We start from the raw sequence: 26,157 nt of genomic DNA on the forward strand, positions 1-26,157 counted from the left end.
AATATCCAAATTAATAATAAAACACACAGATTACGTAGGGATTTAAACAGCATTGATACTTCCCCGAGTACTGGAACATTGTGCTTCCTTTAACACAAAAATGAGTTCCCTGTGTTATGTCAGTGTTCTTCCGCATTCAATAAATTAATATGCAGAACATGAATTAAGGCAAATAAAATGCAAACTTGTATTCACACGCTTTATTCAATATTTCTTTTCTATTCAAATGACAAAAACACTTCTGATTTTCTATTTAAAATAGAATCTGGAAAGGGACTAAGTTGGCGGCAGGATATACTGGTTGATGTACGTGTACCTTGTCTCATCGCCCTCTGTTGGAAGCCATGATGGAAGTTTGAGAGTTGGATAAAAAGGCAGCATAATACATGCAAAAAGATTTGTCAAAAAATATTTATATAATTTCATAATGCTTTCGTATATTTTAAAACGGTAAATATGTGGGCTGTCAAAATTGTATGTTTTTGTTGACATTCCGAAGACAAGGATTGCTCGATTTGTATTTCAATTGCTCTACTTAGCTAGCTAGCTAGCTAGCTATCTAGCTATAGAATGTCAGGGTTGCTAGTTAGCTAGCTAGCCTTTGCATATCTGTCTAGAAATACGTGTGTATAAACGCGTATGATTAAAAGAGTGGAATTACCAAGATTATAAACGGCGTAAAACTTCTGATTTTTTTTTTTTGACCAAATAAATTGAGGTAATAGTGCTACAGATTGGAGCCGGTTTGAAAACCTTAAGGGTCGGAAGGTGAATGACTGTGTGCTGTTTTCATTTGTGGGATTGCAAGACAAATTCCAGGACCGGGCAATACGGGCCTGTGGACGAACGGTACGAGGCCCTCTTTTATCCAGCCGAAGCCATTCTAATCCATCCTGCAACGTCAACTGTTTACACAGAGAAACTGGGAGAAAAGCGACCGAAGATAGTGGCATTTAAAAAAAAAAAGCAACGCTACCTTGTTTTAGGTTTAGAAATTTTGTACTCCTGTGAAGGAAATGGCCGCAATAATTAAGGAATTTGTCAGCCGAAACAAAAGGAGATACCAGGAAGATGGATTCGACTTGGACTTGACCTGTATCCTCTTCTCATAATTTATATATAAGTTCAAACAGAGTTGAATTGGACGTTGTTGTAAGGGGGGTTGGTTCCCATTATGTTATGGATACAAATATAAAGATCGGTGAGTATTTTTTCTCTTTGCCAACTATCGATAATCCACTGTGCACACTATTTAGGTAATATAGTTCATATACCAGAAACTTAGCAAGTATGCATCTAACCATCTTGCAGCTGCTCAGATGCATGCTAGAGTATTAAGTATTTACTGTATTGTCTATGTAATATTATTGATTATTACATTTAATTTTGGTGGCAATATAGGTACCCCGCAAATCAGGTCCTAGGTAACCAGTGTAATAGTCTTGGCCTACTTAGAAAAAACCAATGGTTTCGATAAACAAAATCAGTGCCGTTCTACACAAAGAGCCATTGCATCAGCAGCTTGTACTGACCCGCTTATCAGAATCTTAGAATTTATTTTATTGCTGCGTTTAATTATACAAATGCCACTGCCTCAGATTTCCTATTGATTAAAACAACTTGTATTGAAATATTCAGGTAGATCTCTAGATAGAGCAAAGGTTTTGAATTCCTCTTTCAATGAATGTTCAGAGTGTAAGAAAGTGTTTATCAGTAGTACTACAGAATATACAGATTGCTTATTTTTAATCAATATCAGATTTTCCATCCATCCAGCGTCCACCTATTTATTCATTAGAGGGTCGCAGTAAGATGTTAGGTCTTGTAAGACATAAGGCAAGGGTGCGAGTATGAAGTTGGGATACATGGTTGAAAAATGGATGGATCTTAAGCTCCTCCAGTAACTGAAGACACTATATCTAGCAGCAGTAACATGTACATGGAATATTGGTATGTAGTTTTGCTAAAAAAGATGCATTTTATTTGGTTTTATGACACTGTACATTTACAATAATGATTTTGAATATCCAGGTCTAATATTTATCCATGTGAAACCAATTTATTTGAAGTACAAATTAAGGTACTTTAAGCCTACATGCATTATTCAGAGCACTTAAATATTTTAGAAACAAATATTTAATGGTATCTTAATTTAAGGGAGACATAGGACACAGGAATTTTAAAATTACTTATAACCAAGAAGATTTTCACATGGGTTTTATCTTTCAACCATTCCAACAGTAATATTTGCCCAGTTTTCAACAAAACATGCGAGCCTTTGATATACATCATTAAATAAATTTGCCAAAGTGGTAAACGATTTAAGGGACGGCCAAAGTAATGTTATTAAATATACAATGGTTTTAAACTGAGGAAATAGTAAAATTAGACTTTTTTTCATTTATCTTACTGGATATCAAGCACTATGGTAAATAAGCTGTCAATCCTTCAGGCAAAATCATTCAGGTTAGCCTGTATGTATATGTGTGTTATAGTAGTGACTTAATGTTTTGATCATGGAAATATGATCACCTGGAGTGATGTAGATGTTCAGGAAGTCCTGAGGTGATTCAAGAAAATTGAGTGAGTAACCAAGGGAGTCATTGACATTTGTTTGGGCAGCATTGTGCTGGCCAGGTAGGTTTTCTGTAGAGGATGTGCAATGCAGGGCTGAACAGAACTGGTAATTGTTTTATAAAAGTGCTGAGTGCATTAAAGGTGATGGCTATATAAAGTAACCTCACAGAAGTTGTAAGCAAGAGTTACTCTTTTTAAGATCAGTTGAACACCTCTCCAGTACTTGATTATTTTGAAGCGAGAGGGTCATTTTTCCCCCCCATTTGTGCTGTTGAGAATGATTGGTCAGTTCTTGCAGTGCCAGTTCCCAGCACTCCTGATTGCTCAGTTTTTGGTGAAGGTGGGCAGAAAGTGAACCTTGGCTTTTAACTTCTCTTTGTAGTTCTGAATTGTCAATAGGGTGCATTAAATCCTTGGGCTAGGGCTATTGCTATTGATTATATATTAATTTAAGCAACCTTCCGATTAATTTGGCAGTTTCTCAAGTAATTATTTATAGGTAATATGTACATATACAAAATATTTCTATATATATTGAAATTGGCACCCATCACATTGTGTACACTCGCTCACACATTCAGCTTAGGCATTCCAGTTCACTGAAGTTGCATTTTTTTTTGGAATGTGGGAAACCAGTGGATCCAGTGTAAGCCTATGCACGCACAGGGACAAAAAACTTCACACACAAAGTGCCGATTAACCACTGTGCCACTCTAAATACTGGACCTCAATTATGTATGTTAAAGGGGCTTTATTATGCTCATTTCCATTGCTCATAATTTTATTTTTGGGGTCCACTGGAGTAGATTTACATTCCTTCAGTGTTTGAAAACATTTTTTTCTTCATACTGTACATCTCTTCACTTTAACTATAACTCTGAAACTCTTAGAGCTTTAAGCCTCACCACGAATGAGTCCAGTGTGCTTTGATTGGTTAGCTTTGCCCTACATGTTCCACCCCTGTCTTGAAGATTGCCGCTTGCAGGTAGCTGTCCAATAAGGCTAGTGTTACGGGGTGACCTCACTATGTTGGGGAAGTAAGGGCTGGAATTCCAAAATGGCATTTCAGGCAGATTAGAGAACAGTGGTTTCTGGAGTGAGAGTTACTCCTTTTGGCCTGTAGTTTGGGCCTTAAGACCTTGCAGACCATTTTGTGCGCAAAGCTAAATAATACACGAAAGGGAAAAACCGGAAAAGCATATTGACATTGCATTTTATGCACGTATAGTTACCCCATTGCAAGGACTGCAATAGTCAGCTGGAGTAAGACGATAAGTTGTGCATAAACATTTTTACTCTGTCATAGGAAACAATTCTAATTTTCAAGATTACCTAAAATCAGTCTAAATTTTACTGCGGCTGCTTTTGAATGATCTCTCAGAGACATTCATAATCAGGCTTGGTGATATTTTTATTTCTAAACATTGAAAATCAAATCAAATATTTATTAATATTATGTATTTTTTGTGTTGGGGATCAGCCGGTCCACATTTTTTCAGTTCTCATCTGATTCCAATACACATCTGCCAATACTGATACAGAGTCCGATTCGAGACTTCTTTTTACCTTAATATTTCCATATATTAAATGTGTATATATAATATAAAGTATAAATATTTATATATTAATATTTTTTAAATTAGTAAATACAATTGTATGCCAAAAAAGCTTTAAGCTACTAGAAACATGCATAACGTATTGTTCCACCTCGTTTGTACATCTTGTTTTAACCATTTTTGAGGCATTCGAAGTACAGTTTGAATATCTTCCTAGAGACAATGCGCAGGTGGTAAATGCTTAAAATGCCCCACAATTTTTCTTCTGTTGGCAACAACATCACTTGCGCTTAGTTGCGATAGCAGCCCCTCATGTATCACAAGCTGTAGCGAATATGCAAAACAGCCCAAGCTAGTGACTCCCAAATCAGCCATTGCTATTTTCATATTACTTGCGTTTTCGTTTTACAAATTGCCAAAAACTAAATGTTTCCTATGTGGATTAATCACGACTGATACCTGAATATCGAATCAGTGCATCTCTATTTTGTATTATTGTACAGACTCTTCTCAAACTACGGCCAGTTGCACATGCAACCAAAATTATAGTGAATGTATATAATAATAAATTTTAGTTGGCCTATACCAGTCAGCACTACCCTATCTGGTGCACACTGCATGCTGTACATTAGTTGCAGTTGGAAAGTACAATATATTGTATAATGGATAAATGGTAACGAATGATGAAAATTTTGAGTCATGTACAAAAAATGTCTAATGTATGAGTGTCTTCTGCCTGTGGTATGCAGAGTACTTTGGAGGGAAAAAAATATGAGGAGGGGGATTTGATTTTAAGGCAATAGGTTCACACACCACTCCCTCCCCAGAATACCAAGACCAGCCAACCCAACAAGAAGAAAACTAAAAGTATCTTAGCCATATGAAAGAAACAGGGCAGCTTGGATTGCTAATGTAAGGGAGACTATGACACTATAACTTTTATATATTACATATAAATATCAAGAACTTTCCCTGTGTTACAATTCCTGATATGGTATGCATGCTAGTAAATGTATGATGTGCTTTGATTTAAAATGTTTGTCCTTTTATCTATACAAATTTCTTTACATAGCATCATTTAAATGGAGAGGAGGTGTAGGGGTACAAAGGGTTTGATGTCTTAGGTGGGAGATGGAAAGGTTTGATATGAAGGCCAATTTTGTGGATCAAGGTTTCCTAAATTCGGGTTGCCAGATGATTCTCTGCCACCAGTAGGGTTCCAGGTACAAAGGGCACAAGAGCCAATTAGAGACTGCCATTAGGAAACTAAAGAGTTCCCATACCACCTGATCCACAGTGTACTCAGAAGAGTCCGTCTCTGTAGCCATTGCCTACAGCCAGTCGATGTCCATTTCCTATCTAAATGTGTTTGCGCAAAGACTAGCTCTTATAGCTATTTCTGGAATCTTTCTGCTGCCCACTCTTTGATAGTTCTCCAGAGGATGTGAACTGCTTGCATCTAGGGTGTTAAAGATTTTTGCTTTTTCTGGCCAAAAGACCAGTTTGACAGATGCCTCAATGATCTATTTTTGGGGCCTTGAATTTACGTTGGTGGCAGTGGAAAATGAAAGAATATGTTTAACAGAATGGCCAAGTGTCTTATGTAGAGAACTATATTGGTAACCCTGAATCTGCTGGACTGTGTGTTTCGTGGAATTTCTTCTACTGGATTCATCATAACTGCTTAAATTTGTATGCTATTATCACTGAATTAATGTCATGTTTTGTTTGTAGGATAGTGCTAGTAGTCGTAAGTCCTTGTTTGGATTCTATTGTAAAGAAATCAGCTCTTTCAAAAGGAAAATTTGATCATGGAGGTTTTTGGTTTTTTAAACAGTTCAATTTAATTTGTAAATGTACATTTATTACTCTTAAAAAGGATAATAAATCCTTTCCCAAATTCCAATCAATAACGGATTTATGTTTGACCATGAATTTTAAACCTACAGTCTATAGAGGTTTTGCTAGGTGGTGTGTTAATCTACCTACTGTGTGCAGAAGTAATGCATCTAGCATATTAAGATATTCAGAAAGTTGCAGAGCCAAGACAACCTTGTATTAATTATTCTGTTTTTTCAGCCAGCTGTACAAAGATTGTCAATAAGTTTATACATTCATAGAGAAAATACACTTAACTCCAAGTCATGTATGATTTAACAAGACTTTTTTTCTCCATAATTTTTTTATTTTTTAATTTCGCGTACACGCCCCCCTCAATTTATTTATTTATTTTATTAAAAATAACATGCAGATAGTGAAAATGAGAGAAATGTTGCAATCCTGTATCAGACAAGCATATTTTGTGATATGGATCCGTATTCCTTTTGGTTAAGTATGGCTGTGAAACTGCCTTAAACAGTGTTACTCATTTTACAAATCTTTATTCAAAAAATTATCCTTTCACAATATGACTATTACACATGTGTCAAACACCTTCCAATGCCACTGGTGTATTTTAACACTTTTGAAAGCTACTACCTGTTTGAAATTACTTGAGTTAGGTGGTGTGTGGTCCAAACAGTGGGGGCCACTAGCGGTGTGAGCTGACAACCTTGATAAGGTTAGTCTGAACCATCACTTATTTTACAGTAGGTATACTTGGCTAAGGACATTCTGGGGAACACCTTGAAACATTAAGGTACAACTTATGAATGACATGGTATTGAAGGTTTCCATATCCATCCCAGTATCTTTTGAATGGATTTTTAAATCTTTGGATAACCTTGTACACCAAAATGTTTTTTTACCCATCCATCCATCTATTTACCAAACCGCTTATCCTAATGGGTCGCGGGGGGTCCGGAGCCTATCCCGGAAGCAATGGGCATGAGGCAGGGAACAACCCAGGATGGGGGGCCAGCCCATCGCAGGGCACACTCACACACCATTCACGCACACATGCACACCTACGGGCAATTTAGCAACTCCAATTAGCCTCAGCATGGTTTTGGACTGTGGGGGGAAACCTGTATGCTGCATTCCTACCTAGCTTATATGGAATTAATTTTGCAGTGAAAAAGAGCTAGAGGTGAGAATGTGAACCAAGGTGAAGTTCTTCTGCCCGCTGACAGATTGTGTTATGTTTAGTGTTTGCATCCACAAAAGGAGATATGTCTAAGTTCCAAAAAGGAAGAAAGCTTATGTAAGTGTTGTGCACAGCCTGCTTTTTGTATGAAAATGTCATTGTGGTGAAATAGGAATGAATTACTTAATGGAATAAAAGGGCATTTAAGGACATTCAGTTAAAATTGAAAGACGTTTTATCAAATCAAATTCTGCAGCCTTGCCAAATGGATGTAAGTGGAAAACAATTATAGAGTCATACAAAACATTTGTACCATGTCATTATTCTTCAAGGAATTATGTGGCTAAGAATAAATTTTACATTTTTAAATTATATAACGTTATGCAACAATTATGATTGTATTCAGGTGTTTGTAGGCATCACAATATGTTTTGTTGCCTGCATCAATAGATTGTTCTTGACACGGTTAAGCTTTGGAATAATTTTCATGATGCTGTAACCACTCTTTCCTGTGTACACAGAGCAGTTTTTCTTTTCCCCACATTTGTATAGGAAATGTGAACAAATCATTTAGATATTTAAAAATGGCCATTTTGAATTGTGTATATATGTACTCTCATGAAATTTTTAGTTATTTTTGAAATGGTGTATCAGCTGCTGTTAAGAATTGGAGAAATAGGATGAGAGACATGTTGTGCTGGGTATTCTGCCATATATTCTCCATATTTTAAGACATGGTTTGGTTTTTAATATAGTTGTGTCTCGCTTAATGACAACATATGGTTCCAACCAGGGCTTTGTTAGTGAATTTCATCGTTAGGCAAGTTGATGTATACATCTGACCTGACGTAACCTACCTTAAGCTGACTTACCCTCTCTTATGCTAATGTAACCTCAAGTAACCTGAAATGACATTAGCATACATATATCATGTAAAATTAATAATAATTGAAATACAGTAGGGGGCGGCATGGTGGTGCAGTGGTTAGCACTGTTGCCTCACACCTCTGGGACCCGGGTTCGAGTCTCCGCCTGGGTCACATGTGTGCGGAGTTTGCATGTTCTCCCCATGTTGTCGTGAGGTTTCCTCCAGGTACTCCGGTTTCCCCCCACAGTCCAAAAACATGCTGAGGCTAATTGGACTTGCTAAATTGCCCATAGGTGTGCATGCGTGAGTGAATGGTGTGTGAGTGTGCCCTGCCTCGTGCCCATTGATTCCAGGATAGGCTCCGGACCCCCCGCGACCCAGTAGGATAAGCGGTTTGGAAAATGGATGGATGGATGAAAAGCAGTAATACTGATGAATTAATAGCAGTAATACTGCAATAATTCTGCAATGTGCTGTACTTGCCTACTTCATTATGGAGCTGAAGTTTTCTATCTTGTGGAGGGTGGCACAGAGGTTGAGACAACTGGCATGACATAGATCATTTGCGATCCTGAATTCATCCTTATAGGGCCCACACACCAAGCAAAGCTGCACTTTAGTTGTGTTTATGAAGTCTGGTATGGATATTGTAAGAATAAATATGAATTTTACTAAAACTAACCATGCATCATGTACTTGCAGCTCTCAAGGCAGGATTATAATTGCAATTGAAAACATTTCCATGAACTGAAATAAAATGTGAAAATAAATTACAACTAAACAACAGCTATAATTAAGTACCGTGTAGCTAAAGTAATGATCTTGGGCTTCTTGTGCTATAAATTTGAACCATAGCAATAGCTAATGGCATCTGAGCACGACATTTTGTAGTAGGCAGTGAAGTCCTGCAACTGTAACACTGACACAAAAAATACATGTGTTTAAAATATTTTATTTTAGTTTGTAGCCTTCTGGAAATCTTTATCGTCCTTTTAGCAAGGAATCGTATAAACGCTGGTATTTCTGGACTTTCTCAGTCAACCATTCTTAACCCATTATCCATTTTTGTTAATGTTCTGATAATAGAGGGTAAAAAAAGTATATACACTTTTTGGGTCAAATTTTAACTGACCTTGTTACTTTTCCTCTGAACAATGAATGGTGGAGGTTCATTAGCAGCCTTTGCAAATAGGTTTGCCTTCCTCATATGCAAATACACAACTATTCAGTTTAGACATTTTCGATATTGCAAACCAGAATCTAAAACCTGGCAAATGGCTCAAAAAAACAAGCCTGAGAACCACAAAGTTTTAGGATTTTAGGGTACTACTTTTCAACAAAATAAATATTGCAAAATGCAGTATTTTTAACCTGTGAGCTGTTTCTCAACGTTTTAAAATAAAATGATCCAAGAAGCAATAATTCTACACTTTCCACTCCATCAGCTTCCCCATGAGAAGCTAACTGAATTGGTTTGATTTTAGTTGTGGATCCTGGGAGTCTATTCAGTGTCACAACCATCTCTTGGATCATTTACTTGAGTAGAACCTTAATTTTAATGCACAATAAAGGCATTGTCATCCTATTTCTCTTTTTGAAAATATATTGATATACTGCAAAAATGCATTATTCCGTGCAGTCATAGTGACTGCTGTGCTCAAGTCTAGGTCTGTATCTTGCACGGATACAACGAAGTATATTGCCCAACACACTCAATCTCCAGTTTGGAGATCTTTCTTGTTGGACAATTATCTTTGATCCTGTTTGTAGGTTGTTTGGCTTATTCATTCTTAAATCTCAGTTTTGTGAATGACACAAATTGATTTTTACACAAATTATGGTCAGCTTGTTTGTCTCTATGGATACATCTCATCCTATGTGTTAAGTGGCAATGTTGCATATCCCTCGCACTTTTAATTTTTTTTCGGGGCGGGGCATAATCGGTTATTAGAGTAGTAAAGTTCCTGTATCTTACTTCACTAAAGATGAGTGGAACCATCCAATATGCTGATTTTAGTAACACAATTTCTGGAAACGTGCGGAAAAATGCTTGAGAGTTTCCCACCCTATGTTGAGTGCTTTGACCTTTTCTTGAGCCTGCTATATGTGCTGTGTTTACTTTGTTTGTCTTTGAGTTGCTAGGCGATGGAATATCATTTTATTTTCTATGTGGCTCTGTTGGATGCAAAACAAGGCTCTGAGCTTAAAAAGGCAGGCACGTAAAAGGTACATTGTGCTGTTTATTTTCCTGCCATTTATTTTACAGATATTCATACACGTTGTTGTTTTATAAGGTGACAATGTTGGAGCCTTGTTTTAGGCTCATTGATCAATTTTATTGTGGTACGATCATAAATTCCGAGCTAGAATTTGTTTTTATAGTGTAACACAGCCTTACCAAAACCTGTTTGGCCTATTTGTACTCCTTCATGGTAAACGCAATGCCCATCACAATTTCTTAATTTCTTCGCCAGTTGTACGAGTATGAAAGATACTTAAAAGTCCTTTTACTAGTGTTAAAAAATAATTTGATGGATGCTTCTGTTACCAAAATTCCAGAACCGGCAACCGCTGCAGAGTGCTTAGCCTAATTTGTGCTGTGTACATTTTAATAAAGATGAGTGAAGACGAACAAGAACTGATCACCAGAAAACATTCGTCTTTCACTGTATGGAAATATTTTGCATTCCATATAGACAATATTGGGGAAAAAGCAAATTGTCAGCACTGCTTGTGGCAAATGCTGCTGCTCTTTTTATATATACATTTAGGTTTTCATGCCCGTCAATAAAATGACCTAAAAAGACCTGATTTCCTAATGCCTTAAACATTTAAAAAATTCGAATGAGCCTGTAGATAGTTTTACACTGTAATTTCCACTTTCTCGTTTCATAAAAAATGACCTAATCGTAATGCGTAAATAACATTGAAAACTACATTTCCCAGCAGAATCATTACAATCCTATGCAAAGATCTCAAATAGAACTGAAAAAATATGAGCTGAAAGGGTATGATTAAATTAAGTATGTTTTTTTGGTGTGCACCCACCAGCTTTGTGCTTGGTGTATAGTACATTCGTATCTCCTTTATGAAATTTGAGAATTGGATTCTAAAGAGAGCAGTGTTCTTCCGTGCTACAGAGTAGTTGGGGTTCAGTTTACTGTGCATATTTAAAATGTTTCATGTTGTAATTTTATATATATATATATTCACACTAATGAACAAGCATTTTACTGGAATTCTATTCTTTGGTCTGAATCATATAATAATTCTTGAAAGATGGTTGTTTAAAGAATGAATGTGTGTGTTTTTTTTATCCTTTTTATTTTAATGTTTCAGGCACAAAACATCCATGACATTTTACCTTGACTCCTGGTCTCAGATATTTATCCTAACATTATTGCCATGGGTTTTCCTGCTGAAAGACTTGAGGGTGTCTACAGAAACAACATAGATGATGTGGTACGGTAAGTACTTAAAAAAAAAAAAAAAAAAAGAAATCCACTTTTTTTTTCAAGGAAAAAATATAGCACTGTCCTTTTGTACTCATTTTAGCCACATTTTCTTGCATTTGCACCTTGGGTAGTTATTCAAAAAATTTTGAAATTAAGGGATATCTCCCGAAACACAATCTATAACAATAAACAATAAAAGGTAAGGTTTATTTTGCATTGATCTGTTTCACTTATCGCTTATCAAAGTGATATGTTTAGTGCATATCTGCTTGCGACATCTTACCCATCCATACATCCATTTTCTGTAACTGCTTATCCTGTTCAAGGTTATGCGGGGTCCGGAGCCTGTGGGCACAAGGCATGGAATAACTCGGGAAACGCCCAGGGCGCACTCGCACGCCATTCACTCGCCTCGCACGCCATTCACTCGCCTCGCACGCCATTCACTCGCCTCGCACGCCATTCACTCACACGTGCACACCTATGGGCAATTTGGTAACTCCAGTTATCCTCAGCATGTTTTTGGACTGTGGGGGGGGGGGGGGGGGGAACCCGGACTACCCGTAGGAAACTTCATGACAACACGGGGAAAACGTGCAAACTTCACATACATGGCGCCATGGTGGAGACTCGAACCCGGGTCCCAGAGGTGTGACGCAACAGTGCTAACCACTGCACAACCGTGCCATACCTTGTTGCATCTTAGTTGATTAATATTCATGTTTTGTTTATTAATATCTCCTTTTTATTATCAACTGGCTGTCCCTGCTGGAAACATTAAGAATTGCTTCTTCTTTTTTTTTAAACATTTTGCATCTGCTAATAATTTTATTTAAAACTGAACATAAAAGAAAAATAAGATGAAACCATACAGTATTTATCTAGGGGCAAAAGTTGTACAAAATAGTCCTTGGTTTTGTTAGTGTTTATTTGATTAACTAATAAAACAAGTTGAATTTCATATTGCAGTTTTTTTTCTCCCTCGTAATTATTACTGAAATTATTTAAATTAGTGTATTTAAAGAATCAGTCATCCAAATTCAGACACCTATCAGTGACAAGTCATTTATTAATCGTCTTTCCTGTACATTCTGTTCTGCACATATTGGCAAGAAAGATTTTTTTGCCATAAATTTAACCAGGGGGTGTCAAATTGACTGACTTAGGACATTTATATTTTCCTCTGTTTTTAATAATTTTTCTCATAGTGTACATTCCTCACTTGGTTTTGGTGTTGAGTTTTCACCAGATGAGATTTTTTTCATTTTTATTTTGTGGATCTGTTTTGTGTCACGTGCAGTACCCGTCACAATTTGGGTATATTTGCTGTAAGCTAGATTTTTGAATGATGTTTTACGTTATGAAAATATGATCTTTGTCTATGTACTTGACAAGAAAAACAAATTATAAAATACAGCACATAAAGAGCAACAATGTTTTCATCTGTTCAAGAAAATTGGTAGGTGTTACTAAATCTTGAATTCCCCAAACAGCCACCGTTTGGCTTGATAACAGCTTCACATATTTGAAGGCACTTTAAGCTTCAGCAAGAAATCACCCAGCCTCCCTGCTGCAAATCCCAGATATGCTTGTATGTTATGTTGCTTGCTTTTATTTTTCTCTCTGGTTTGTCCCATCGTTCAGGACGATTGGGGAGGGCAGGTAGTTCTTGCACAGTTATCATGGATTGGCATGCCTTTTGAAAAATGTTGTTTATATGCTAGTTGAGATTTTCAAGAAGTTGGTGATCTTCACTAACTCTGTCACCAGCAAAACCGCCCCGGACCATGACACTGCCTCTTTCATGCTTTACAGTGGAAACCACACAAGCAGAACTCATGCACTCACCCTCTCTGTAGTGCCATCTGGACCCAAAATATTTTACATTTTGACTTGGACTGTAAGAGGGGTAACCCAAGACACAGTGAGAACATGCAAAGTCCACACACAGAGTGGAAGCAGATTTTGATCCCCCTGCCCTGGAGGTGCTAGCCCCCGCACAGTATACTCATTTGCTTGAATTTGTCTGTGTATGTGTTGCTTTACTCAGTAACCCCCCCCCCCCCCCATTTATCCAAAATGACACTTTTTTAAACCACAGGTAATTGTTTTTAGTTCAAAATTTGAAATATTGAAATTCGGATTGAAGGCCAGATTTGAAGAGCCCTGTTCTAAGCTGTTTCTTACCATTTAAAAAACTCATCTTTTATATAATCTTATACAGGGGTTGGATACACACAAGCACTGAGAATTAAATTGCAAGTACAAATACATCTCCAGGGTTTAATCATTATATTGATATGCGATATATACTGCATTATCAAGGAGTAGTAACAAATTAAAGCTAACTGACAGGGTTAGCCAGACATTCAGTAGCTGCTACTCACCACAAAAATAGTCTCAGAAGTACCAGGGAAATGAGTCGGCGCCTCTGTTACCTGGTCTTAACAAAAGTTGTGTTATAATTTATAGTAAGACTGCGAATCTGCTTGTATCAATGTCCTGTGCACAAACATGCATAATGTCACAGAAGGATCACAAACTGTGAACTCCTGAGTAATGAGTCATCTTTCACCCCTTTCCCTACAAGTTGATGGGATTTCATTTAGAGAAAGCCTTCAATCTGCCGTGTCTGTTTCCAGCTGTTAAGCATATTGGGGTAGTGGTATGGGCAGTCAGTTTGGTATGGTGGTTGCTCTGTAGGGCCATTGTTACAGAAGCAGGTGATCCCATGTTGCAAACATTGTTCCCTCATGATATGCTGATATTCTGAGATGATAATGCCACACATTCTACTGAACAATTCCCAGAATGGTACAATACCCCACCAGGAATTGTGCAACAGCATTCCAAGGAAAAAGGCTATTCTGAAGGCTATGGGTGGCCCTTCTCCCTATTCATGTAATGTTAGTATTTTGTTAGGTGTGTGACTTGTATCTATCTCTCCCCCCCAAAGTACTTTTACAAAAACAAAGTTTAGATGATTAAAAACAGTGCCGGGCTTATACTGATCATTAATTAATAGTTAATTTCTTACTAACAATAATAACTTGGCGGGGGGGGGATTTCACATCTGACTTATTTCTTTGTACGGCTATAAAAAATTAGAGCTAGCTAGACGGGAAATATTTAAAATTAAAACATCATTCTCTCTGTGTAAATACAAACCAGTTAGGCAGAAACAAATTAATTATTAACATCTGGAAATGGAAAGTTGAAAGGTATATCTTTAAAGAGAAGACGCGCTTTAAAGATCTGGTACTCAGTTAAGACATCCAAGAAAAGTAGTGATTTTTGAATTTTTTTCTATTTGATAAAATAACTTCAAGATATACGATTTCTTAGTTATCACAGACTGATAGTACAATATCATTTACATTTGAAAAATACAATGATTTTTGAATGGCATATCAAATGGGATTAATACTCAAGCACATACATTAATTGTACAGAAAGCACACCAGAAAATCTTAACGCTGTCTGGTTATGTCAGCCCTCTCAGTCTCTAGATAGTAGTTACTGACTGCTTATTATTATACTTAAACTGCAACATCGCACTCTGCATATTTGGTGACCTTACAGCTATTAATCTTCCTTTTCCTAAATGCTTGAACTACATTAGTTGTGTTAACTGTTGCTAAGAAAACAACTGGAAATCACATAATACAGTAAACATTACAAAAATTTGTAGTATACGGTATCAGTAGAAATATTAACTGGCTTAATCAGAAACCATTCTGCACCCTTCGAAGGAACCATTTATCAAAAGTTTTAGATTGTATTGCTCTTTTACTTCTTCATTCAGCCCGGCCTGTACATATATGTGCACATCAACACAACAGTTTTATATAATACATCTTACATACACACACCTGTGTGAGAAGATATCAACCCACATGCACAGCCAGTGTGTGCAAAGCCTCTATCTTTAATTGTAATAAATCCATTCTTCTAATCACTTATGCTGCTCAGGGTCACAGGGGTGTATTATGCCAGTACTAATACTGATAAAAATAGTTTCAGCTGTTACGTTCAACTCTTGTGCTGATCTGTTATGTTGCGCAGAGGTGGAAAGCTCATGCCCACAATGTGCAAAGCCAAACTAAGATTTTGTTTCAAGCAACAGTTGAGTACTCGGTAAACGTGACTTTATATTCAACCGCCTGGTTGAAACAAAACCTTGGTCTGGATTGGTATTCTCTGGACCAGAACTTTCCATCTCTAATATTGGACATTATGTTTTATTGTTAAAGAACATCCTGCAGAGTAGGCAGGCTCAAGGGAGGGGCCCTTCCTCCTCTCACCAATAATGAGCAGTATAGAAATTATCCTGTATTTTAACCATTATTTGCTAATTTGTACTTCATTTGCAGTATAGAGGTTAAAAATGCACGATAATTTCTTGTCATATCAGCGCAGATACACATAAAAATACGTACACATTCACGCTGTTACAACAATCAATAGCCGCACGTACCACTTTTAAAGGTGAACGCGTACTTGCGTGCCAGTTATGTCAATCCCTGTTTATATAATTTAGTGCAAGTAAATTCACAGGCGGGTAAGATGGCATAAGGCAGCGATGGCACAGGCAAGTAGGCTGGGTAAGTGGGTAGTATGGGAGGTACATGGGAAGTGTGGATGAGACAGTCAAGGGTTAATGCAGCAAAGAAGCGGCAGCAAATCTAGCTATGGCAGTGTAACCGAAAGGCGGAGGCTGGTGGGAAGACAGACATGAGGAACCCAGGAACATCAGGACTCCCAACAACGCATGACAGCATGCCATACTAGACATTATGATATTGGGTCAGTGATGCTTCAGATTAATCAGAGGTGTAATTCCGGTCCATAAAAAATGTCTGTCTTAGTTCCCTTTTTTGTAATAATGTGTGTGCTGCATACAGAAATTGTAAGCAATGCAATATCCATTCATTCATAATTTGACAGAGGGAAAAATGTGTGGCATTAACTTTAACCAGGTAGCGAACTTGGTTTAAATGACATATTTAAATGGTTTTATGAGTAGCCCTGGAATGTTATACCAACAACTGTGATTTTTGTTGTTAATAATGGGATTTTAATCTTATGACGACAAATTACTGTAAATGAATTTTGAACCATGGTTTTAAATGCATATTTTATGTTGTAGACCAGTCTGTTAGTTTCTGGATTTTGAGTTAGACAGATATTTTCCACAGTTTGTCTGTTTGCCCATTTTCTAACTGCTTATTCGGCACATGATTTGTACTGTCTAGATAATAAATTTTGAATAACCTAAAAATGAAGTTCATGCGTGTTTATAATTTTATTCATGCCCTGTTTGTGTTTTTCAATAGCAGAGTCGAAAGATTCAAAAAAGTGTCATAACAGTGATCATTTTTCATTTGCATAGGTTCCTGGATTCAAAACATAAAAATCATTATAAGATCTATAACCTGTAAGTATTTTACTTTAATATTTTGTTATTGTTCTTGTTGTTCTTATTACTACTGTTTTATACAAAGTAACACAACGTCAGTTTTGTATAGTTTTTTTTTTACCTCGTTTTCTCAGGATATGCACTTGGAACTTTTTGATCCACTTTACTTCCTGTCCTTTGCCAAATTTCACTCTATCTACTCATTTTTGATAAGCTTGTCTTCTGCGTTCTCTTGCAGATGTGCAGAAAGGCACTACGATACTGCCAAATTTAACTGCAGAGGTAACTTAAAGGGATCTATTTAACAATTTGGCATTTACCATTTTTGTATTTTTTTATAAACCAATAATTTGATGGAATTATGTTTTACAGTTGCACAGTATCCCTTTGAAGACCACAATCCTCCACAGCTAGAGCTTATTAAACCTTTCTGTGAAGATCTTGACCAGTGGCTTAGTGAAGATGACAATCATGTTGCAGCAATTCACTGCAAAGCTGGAAAAGGACGCACTGGTGTAATGATATGTGCTTACTTACTACACAGAGGTAAATTTTTAAAAGCACAAGAAGCACTAGACTTCTACGGTGAAGTAAGAACCAGAGACAAGAAGGTTAGTAGCAATTTTAAGTCCATGTTTTTAGATCATAATATCTTATGTAATACACATTTATACCAAATTAATTGAATAGTACAGTATATCATTTCACTTTATCCCTGAGAAATGGCTATACTTTGCTCGAGTATTAAATAATGGGAAAGATTGATAGACAAAATGCATCCCCACAGTGAATGCATGAAACTGACATTCTATGTAATGGATGGTCACGTTTTATACTTCAAAATTAAATTTTACTTAATAGTTAATTTTTCGAGTTATGTTCATCTTGCTAAGACAAACGGTCAATAAGCTACTAAAATCACTGGTTCTTTTACAGGGAGTAACAATTCCCAGTCAGCGGCGCTATGTCTTCTACTACAGCTACTTGTTGAAAAAACATTTGGAGTACAAGCCTGTAGCACTGCTGTTTCACAAGATGGTTTTTGAAACTGTCCCTATGTTCAGTGGAGGAACATGTAGTAAGTAGCATCATATTTCTAGTAAAAACAAAGACTGAAATGCATGGGAGTATAAAATCTTTCATGTTACATTTGGTGTGTGATTCATCTATTCCTGTACCCATTGTGTTGGTGACTTAATTGGGGTTCTCAATCTGTCGGCAGAAAAATACCTGCTAGCGATTTTTTTTAGTACAATTTTGATATAATGCTCAGTTTACTGTGACATTCATCTGGAGTTTACATTGCCTCAATTAGGTTTATTTTACATTAAAAAAATTAAGTGGTAAATGTTTCTGCATTTGTTTATGAAAATGTGGTATAAATGGGAATATTCTTATGGATAATAAGCAGCGGTAGGAAGAGGTATTCAGTTTTCATGCTTAAGTAAAATATAAGTATCATGCTGAAATGTTACGGCGCTTTTCTACTGCACCAGGTGTCATGCTTCTCACTTCAAAAAAGTACCAAAAGTACAGTTATTCACTGGTGTAAAAACTGGAACTGAGGCGGGATTTTGTTCTGAATTAGAAAATGCGTATAGTAGGCCTATATTATAGGGCTGGACAATGTGTGATATTAATACCAATATCACATGTTATGCACAAGCAGTTCTTGCACTGCAAAGACTGTACAAACATTATAGCGGGGGGGGAGTTGTTAAGTTTCCCTGAAACAGTTTTACTCTGTCATAGGAAAAAAAATACTTGGCAAGCTTTGCAATTTTAACGATTATTCCTTTTCAAGATTATCTAGTATATGTTTAAAGAGTCTCTTTGATGTTTACCTCTGCTGCTTTTATTTTAAACTCCATCTTGGCGTTATAAATATCCCAATATTTATTACAACAAAAATCTCATTATGATACATAAAATCTTCCAATATCATGCAGCCCTAGTATCTTCCATCCATCCATCCATTTTCCAAACCGCTTATCCTACTGGGTCGCGGGGGGTCCGGAGCCTATCCCGGAAGCAATGGGCAGGAGGCAGGGAACAACCCAGGATGGGGGGCCAGCCCATCGCAGGGCACACTCACATACCATTCACTCACACATGCACACCTACGGGCAATTTAGAAACTCCAATTAGCCTCAGTATGTTTTTGGACTGTGGGGGGAAACTGGAGTACCCACACACGTGTAACCCAGGCGGAGACTCGAACCTGGGTCCCAGAGGTGTGAAGCAACAGTGCTAACCACTGCACCACCATGCCACCTGCCCTAGTATCTTATGCAAGTAAATTATTTCATGCCATCCTGATCTTGTTCCATCTTGTTCTATCTGTTCTTGCAATTAAAGCTTAGGTCTCTTCATTTGCCCACGCAGTTGTGATTTGCCTTTTTTTTTTTTTTTACCTGGTAGGGCAAGCTTACCAATCGGAGCACGCTGAGCTCTGGGGGTGTGGCTGACAGCTCTAACAGAGCGTTTCATGCGGTTATAGACAGAGTGAAGAGTTGTACAGTATGAGGAAAATACTGTGTGTTTGGAGCACTGAAGCATGTAAATCTATTCTAGCAGACCCCAAAAATAAAATTAAGAACAGTGAAAATAAGTGCAATAGGGTCCCTTTAAGTAAGTCATGCACTAAAATACTACTTAGGTGAAAGTAAAAAAAAAATCATCTGAAAAGTACAAAAATTTCAAAAGTAAAAAGTACTACACATTCAAATCCGTTGACCTTACAAAAAGCACCCTGTCCTTTTCGGTTCACTCAAGTCAGGTACGAATACAGCATTGTAAGTTACTGTTCATATGGGATATTTTCTTTTTATTCGCAAAATAAGCTGTTTGTAAGTAACTTGGTCACTGCTCTAGGCCAATCGACGGTAGCAAACAGGTAACCTTATGTTGACAGTGTCTGAAAGTGACTGATTGGTAATTAGCACGTACATGCAATTATGTTTATTCCTCATATGGTATGTGCCGGGGTATGGTGTAAGCGGGTTATGTAACTGTTGGTCACAGTGGTGGTACACAGCTTACCGTCGCCATCCCCCTAGATTTAGGATACATGTGACTAGTCATGTCTCATTAGAACCTAATAACCCAGGAGCACAGTCCAGATTTCAAAGCTGTCCGATAAACATTAACTCTGCCTTTGCTGCCGCACACAGGTGTTCTGCATGCTTTTTGCAAACTGTAATGATGGTCGTCTGCAGTATGTATTGGTGTAAAAAGCCATTATATTACTCAGAAATGTAGTAAAAGTCGAAATACTCAAGTACAAATCTGGAAGTATTTGTGCTTCGTTACTTACACCTCTGAGAATAATTTCTGTTATCTCACTTACTTTAGTGCTTTGTCAAAGCTTACTCTGTAAAACTACCACCTCCAGCTCTCCTAAGACCAGGTGGCCCTATTCTGAACAAGGGAGAGTTTATGTGCAAATGTGAAATAATTTAAGTATTAAAGGTCATGAAATGCAACGAAAGTACTTTTCCGAAATCATGTTTGTAAGCTATATTTCTGAAGATTATTTTTTTCTTTTGGAATTACAATGTTATGGTTAACATTTAGTATTTTTGCTTGAAAACATATTATTTACATAATTCACTGCCAAATAGTTTTAGACAAGTTTTAGGCTGTATGCACTCCACAAAATGTAAGTGACTTCGATACTAACACACAAATGCATTGTTCGAAACAGGGCCATTGACTTAGACTTTGTCAACACCACAAAAAGCAGTGAGAGTTAACGGAGAAAGCAGATTGAGAAAAATAATCTGAAATATCTTTGCAGATCCACAGTTTGTCGTCTACCAGCTGAAAGTGAAGATCCACACGTCTAACCCAGCGCACACACGACGCGAGGAGAAGTACATGTTTTTTGAATTCCCACAGCCTCTTCCAGTCTGTGGTGACATCAAAGTGGAGTTTTTCCACAAACAAAACAAAATGATGAAAAAGGTACTTGTAACTATTTGCAAAATCGCAGTACTCTAGTAACTCTTTCCATGTGTTTGCTTAACTTTTGTTGTACACTAAAGTGTTGTCTAGTGTACATATATTAGTTCTCAGTGTTGTATTATTATTGGTAATGATGATAATCATCATACCACCACTGGGATGGATGAATGTTTACACTTGCTTACCAAGAACTTTTGATATAGTACATATTTTAAATTGGTATAATGAGTGTTTCTTCAGCAGTTTTCTAGCTGTGAATTGTAAATGCAAAATATAATTGTCTTGTAGGACAAGATGTTTCACTTCTGGGTCAACACCTTTTTCATACCTGGACCAGAAGAAAATGTAGACAAGTTTGAAAATGGAAGTTTATTGAAGGAACTGGATGGAATTCAAGCCACAGAGTGTGGTGATGGTGACAAGGAGAACCTCATTCTGGTATTGACAAAGAATGATCTGGACAAAGCGAATAAAGATAAAGCCAACAGACTGTTCTCACCAAACTTCAGGGTGAGTCTGCTATTGCCATTTCCTTTTTTCTTTCTTGTTCCTTCTTCGGTCAGGACCCTTCCCCTAGACAGGAGTACACATTGACTGCCATCTTAAATTGCTTTTCTTAGATGTCTGTAATGCCATGAAATTAACAGTGCAAGCTGTGTATTTTCACAAAATTGACAAGATGACTACTCTATAAAATCACAATTTTGATTCTTTTGCATGCAGTGATATCAGTTTCATTAGAACAGTTTTAATCTTGCCTTGCAAGTGAAATCCACATACGTTCATTGTCAAGATGCATTTCCATCTGTAACAAGTACAGCTGTAATCCCCTTATTTGAATGTTGTTGCTAGACATCCTAAATATATTTTGCACTGCAGTAAATGACGGTACATAAATAGTGACTCTTCAACTGCCCGTTTAAGATGGGCACAACTTAACGGGATGTAGAGCAGACACCGGAGGGAGGGAAATGCTTTATTGCAAAGGTGGCCAATCTTATCCGCAAAAGGCCAGTGTGTGTGCAGGTTTTTGGGATAACCTGTAGCTAGGTCAGCTATTCAAACCCAGGTGTGAGGACTCTTCAGCCAATCAGTCCTCTAATTAGTAATCTAGGGAGTTGCAGCGAAAACCCACATACACACCAGCCCTTTGCGGATAAGATTGGCCACCTCTGCTTTATTACAACTGTTAACTAATCAATGAAGCAGACTTCTCAAGTTCACTTGAATCAACCTGGGACATAAGAGTACTGGGCATTTTAAAAAATTCCTTATAAATGTCTAACGTTTTATTTGAATAGCAAGAAATAGTTATATTTTACTGTCTAGGGAATGAAGTTGAAATGCATGCAACCAATTAATGCCATAAAAATCATTTTAAAATCTTTAATTTACTGATTGAAGCACTGCTTCTTACAACTGCCAGTTCTAAGTATTCAAAAGTAAAATAGATCGGGGGGCCTATTAATTTTTTCAGTGCAATACAAAAGGTACAGACATCAGTTTCTGTATTGTACTGCACAATAATAAAAATTACAGGCCCCCAGCATCTGTGACCAGGGTAGCCGGTTAGAACATGGATGGTGCTAGCAATGTTATCAGGAAGGGTGCAGTATATAGCAGTGGACTCTAGAATAAGTGGGGTGACGTTTCTCCGGTTTTTATTGCATGTGAAGCACGCAATTAAATAAATTCACATGTATTGAGATGTGCGTTCTCTTCCAGGTGAAGTTGTACTTTACGAAAACAGTGGAGGAGCCATCAAATTCCGAGGCCAGCACTTCAACGTCTGTCACGCCGGACGTTAGTGACAATGAACCTGATCACTATAGATATTCGGACACCACTGACTCAGACCCAGAAAATGAACCCTTTGATGAAGAGCACCATACACAGATAACAAAAGTCTGAAATATTTCAGAAAGAGAAATAAACCAGAAGAAAAAAGGAGAAAACTTGAATAAAAGAAGTACCTGTTCCCCCACATGGCAATAGAACTTTCGTTCATTGTTGTCATGCTACCTGTTGCAGAAAAACTATCATGACCAATTTCTGTTCCCCCGAATATCCACAAGGTATTCAGTGGCAAATGGTTTGGTAGCTGTTGTGTATCTATTTGTGTCATAAGGACAATGGGGAAAAAATGCAATTAGGAGATGGAAGATTAGGTGTGAGAGACAGAAACATACAAATGTGCTGCTCCATCTCCTGTGGAACCAAGGCCAGTGCTTTGCCGTCTGACTCTACAGCTACCCTTCCATCCTACCTACTGTGAATGCTTCTTGTGCTGTTTGCAGGCTGTCTCACATGAGTTGACATGCATGCAGTGAAAACTGCATGTTAGGATTCTGCAGTCTTGTTAACATTTTGAATAGGCTATATGACATCAAATATTTGCCATTCCTTCTACCACTGTGTATTCTGTTAAATATTCAGAAAATAGAATCCCACGTAATTGTCATTTTTAATAATATACAACTCAGCAGGGAAACAGTGTTGCAATAATGTTAACACTATTCATGAGCAAATGAGTGTGCATGTCTTTGAAGTTGGTGTCCATCTTTAATAAATGGTATATGTTTTTCTAAAACAAAAAGTTTCAAAGTCTTTTAAAATTGTATTTGCCCGAATCTTTCTCAAACAGTATTTAACTTGTCCGTTATACAGTGGGATCCCATTATGGGTCACGGAATCCCTTTGACTGAACCATTTTTATCTTTTGTAGTGCTAGCAGAACAAAAAATATCTTAATGGTATGTTGGTGACAATTCCACAGTGAAATATAAGCTTGTGGAGAATTTACCTGTTGTACGAAACCTTCTTTTAGTTCTTCAAAAGATGATTGTAATTTGTGTGAGTTCTGGTTAAATCATTTACATATCAAATAATGGTGCTTAACTTTCAGATAATATATGTTAAATATAAAATGCATAATGGTAATTAGAACTGTGTTCATTCACTGCAGAATTTAAGTAGTCTTACTCTTGCTTCAGATCTTTTGTATCAGTTCCTTCTGCAACTCCAGTGACTACTTCAGTTCATTCCTCAAGCAACCAAAGTATCTTTAGAAATGAACGTCACCCGATTGAGTGTCGAACAATACAAGAGTTCAATTCACATAGCAAAAAACATGGCCTAGAGCAGATTGTGGAACAGATCATGAGTTACACGCTCAAAATGAAGATCAGGAAAAAGACCATCAAGAAATACCTATAGAATCCATGTTACCATCAAAGAAAACATCCAATACTGATTGAAGATGCTGGGCCCTTCAGGGTGACAAACTAGACGTACTTGATGGAATTCAAAGGAATAATCGAGGAGGAATCTGAAAAGGATTGAATAAATGAAAATGCCAAAGAAAAATGATGAATGACAGAAGAAAAGTTAAAATTACAAGGAAGAGAAGCCAAAACCAGTGAATTCTAGAAAAATCATCATTGCAAAATGTTCTAGCAAGCAGTTTCATTGAAGAATGAGATGAACATGAAAAAACAAGGGCTGTTTCGAAGAACTGTGAAACTGAAGTTCCGACCTCAAGTCCTGATCGACCTCGATAAGCAAATAACTGATCGAAGAGAGTCAAAGATGGAAAAAATACTAAGAGCCTCTTTAGCAAAGACCTCAACAAACTAGTCTATACTTAGAGGTTAGATGTTTGGAAGAAACTTTATTAAAGTGAACGTGAGATTAGCCCTGAGATCAAAGCTGAAAAGGAAGGCAAGATGGCATCTCTGTGGAAATACTGTAAACAACTGAAGCAGAATTAATGTGTTGACCAAATTATGCCAATTTGGAGACCTCATTGGAAGAGATCTGTTTATGTTCGTATACCAAAGAAAAGTAATGTGACGAAATGTGAAATATTCTCCCTCATCCTGCGTGGCAATAAGATTACACTTCAGATCACTCAGCACAGATTAGTACCCTACATAAAAAAGAAATTACCTGATGTACTGCAAGCTGGATTCAGGAAGGACAGAGGCACAAAAGACTAATGAGAATCACAAAACCATTAAAGACCTAAAGGCAGTCAATGTGTGGTTTACTAATTTCAACAAAACATTTAATTGTGTTGACCATACCACACCATGGAATTTTCTCTGGAAAATGGGTGTGCCGGAGTCTCCATGAAAAATTTAGACTATACAAACCACAATATTAAATATGGAGAAACCGGTTATAGATAGCTAAATAAAACAATAGAATAGAATGCCTTTATTATCATTATAACAATGATGGAGTACTACCACCATTCGACTTGTACAAGGAGAGCAGTTGGACTGGAAGAAGGCAGTGGTGGAGAATTGCTGTTAATATCGCAATAACGCCACACACAGCAGAAAATGAAGAATATCTGAAGACATGAGGAGGGTTAAACAACGGGGAAAAAATGGGACTGTAAATCCACTGGATCCACAACTAAATTATATTGCTGATGATGCAGAGTTTAAAGACAACTTTTGCCTCCTTGGAAGCAACATCAACAACAAATGTCCTAGAAGTCTAGAATTGCATTGGGGAGTGGCTTCTGCAATGAAAGACCTAGAAAAAATTGTTGAAGAATGAAAATCAGAATATGATATTTTCTGTGGCACTTTATCAATTTGAAACCTGGACAGTAAAGAAGCAGGGATATCAATGACTTAAGAATATGGACTACAATATCTGTTGTTGAATTAATACACAAATGTAAAAAAGATACTGTACTGAATCCATGAAGAAGAAGAAAGTAGTGGGTTTTTCCATCACATCAAACCAGAACTTTCACTTTGGACCCGTTATTGCCATTGTGAAAAGGTTAAACTAATCTACTTCAGCTGACCCTGCTTTAAATATCGGAGCAATTTACATCCTGTTGTTAGGAGAAAGTAATTTACTTTTCTGATTATCTTCCCTCTCAGAAAAACAAATTACCACTTAGATGCTTTAGGGGAAAATGGTTATCACTAAATATTACAGTACTCTGTTTAATCCTTTGTCTGGTTTGTATGTTTTTGTATTTTTTAAACTGTGATTACATGAGTAGAGGTATGTAACAACGCATTTACTAATAATGCCACATTATGTAATAACTTGACCAAATGTAACAAATTTTGATCACAATGTGATATTACATAATGTGTTGTCACATACCATGTAACAATGCAATATGTAATATAATAATTACAAAATGTTGCAAATCTATGTACTATATTTAAATTTTACATTGCAACATTACCCTGTTATTATTATCATAATCATTATCATTGTTATTATGATCATCATTCAGTTTGTTACATTCTATCGAT

At 36.9% G+C, this 26,157-nt stretch overlaps 1 protein-coding gene and 1 long non-coding RNA gene across 2 annotated transcripts; both read left to right on the plus strand.

The window, feature by feature from the left end:
• The first annotated feature begins 330 nt into the window (after window positions 1-330).
• LOC125738165 (phosphatidylinositol 3,4,5-trisphosphate 3-phosphatase and dual-specificity protein phosphatase PTEN-like) lies at window positions 331-26,025 on the plus strand. The gene is made up of 9 exons (XM_049006845.1): window positions 331-1,095; window positions 11,409-11,493; window positions 16,874-16,918; window positions 17,139-17,182; window positions 17,273-17,511; window positions 17,837-17,978; window positions 20,700-20,866; window positions 21,155-21,376; window positions 22,592-26,025. Exons 1-9 carry the CDS (start codon window positions 1,017-1,019, stop codon window positions 22,775-22,777), a joined length of 1,209 nt encoding a protein of 402 aa, XP_048862802.1. The 5' UTR covers window positions 331-1,016; the 3' UTR covers window positions 22,778-26,025.
• Window positions 4,209-8,822, plus strand: LOC125738166 (uncharacterized). The gene is made up of 2 exons (XR_007396748.1): window positions 4,209-6,725; window positions 8,411-8,822. It is a non-coding gene; the product is annotated as an uncharacterized LOC125738166 (long non-coding RNA).
• Window positions 26,026-26,157: the final 132 nt, after the last annotated feature.

The sequence above is a fragment of the Brienomyrus brachyistius genome, chromosome 3 (assembly GCF_023856365.1).
Source record: "Brienomyrus brachyistius isolate T26 chromosome 3, BBRACH_0.4, whole genome shotgun sequence".
NCBI lineage: Eukaryota > Metazoa > Chordata > Actinopteri > Osteoglossiformes > Mormyridae > Brienomyrus > Brienomyrus brachyistius.

Excerpts from the sequence above, each read along its gene's own strand:
- LOC125738165 (XM_049006845.1), top strand. The coding sequence starts at position 1,017 with ATGGCCGCAATAATTAAGGAATTTGTCAGCCGAAACAAAAGGAGATAC. Across the intron at positions 17,183-17,272 it reads TGCCAAATTTAACTGCAGAG|TTGCACAGTATCCCTTTGAA; the intron begins GTAACTTAAAGG and ends TATGTTTTACAG. Across the intron at positions 17,979-20,699 it reads GTTCAGTGGAGGAACATGTA|ATCCACAGTTTGTCGTCTAC; the intron begins GTAAGTAGCATC and ends ATATCTTTGCAG.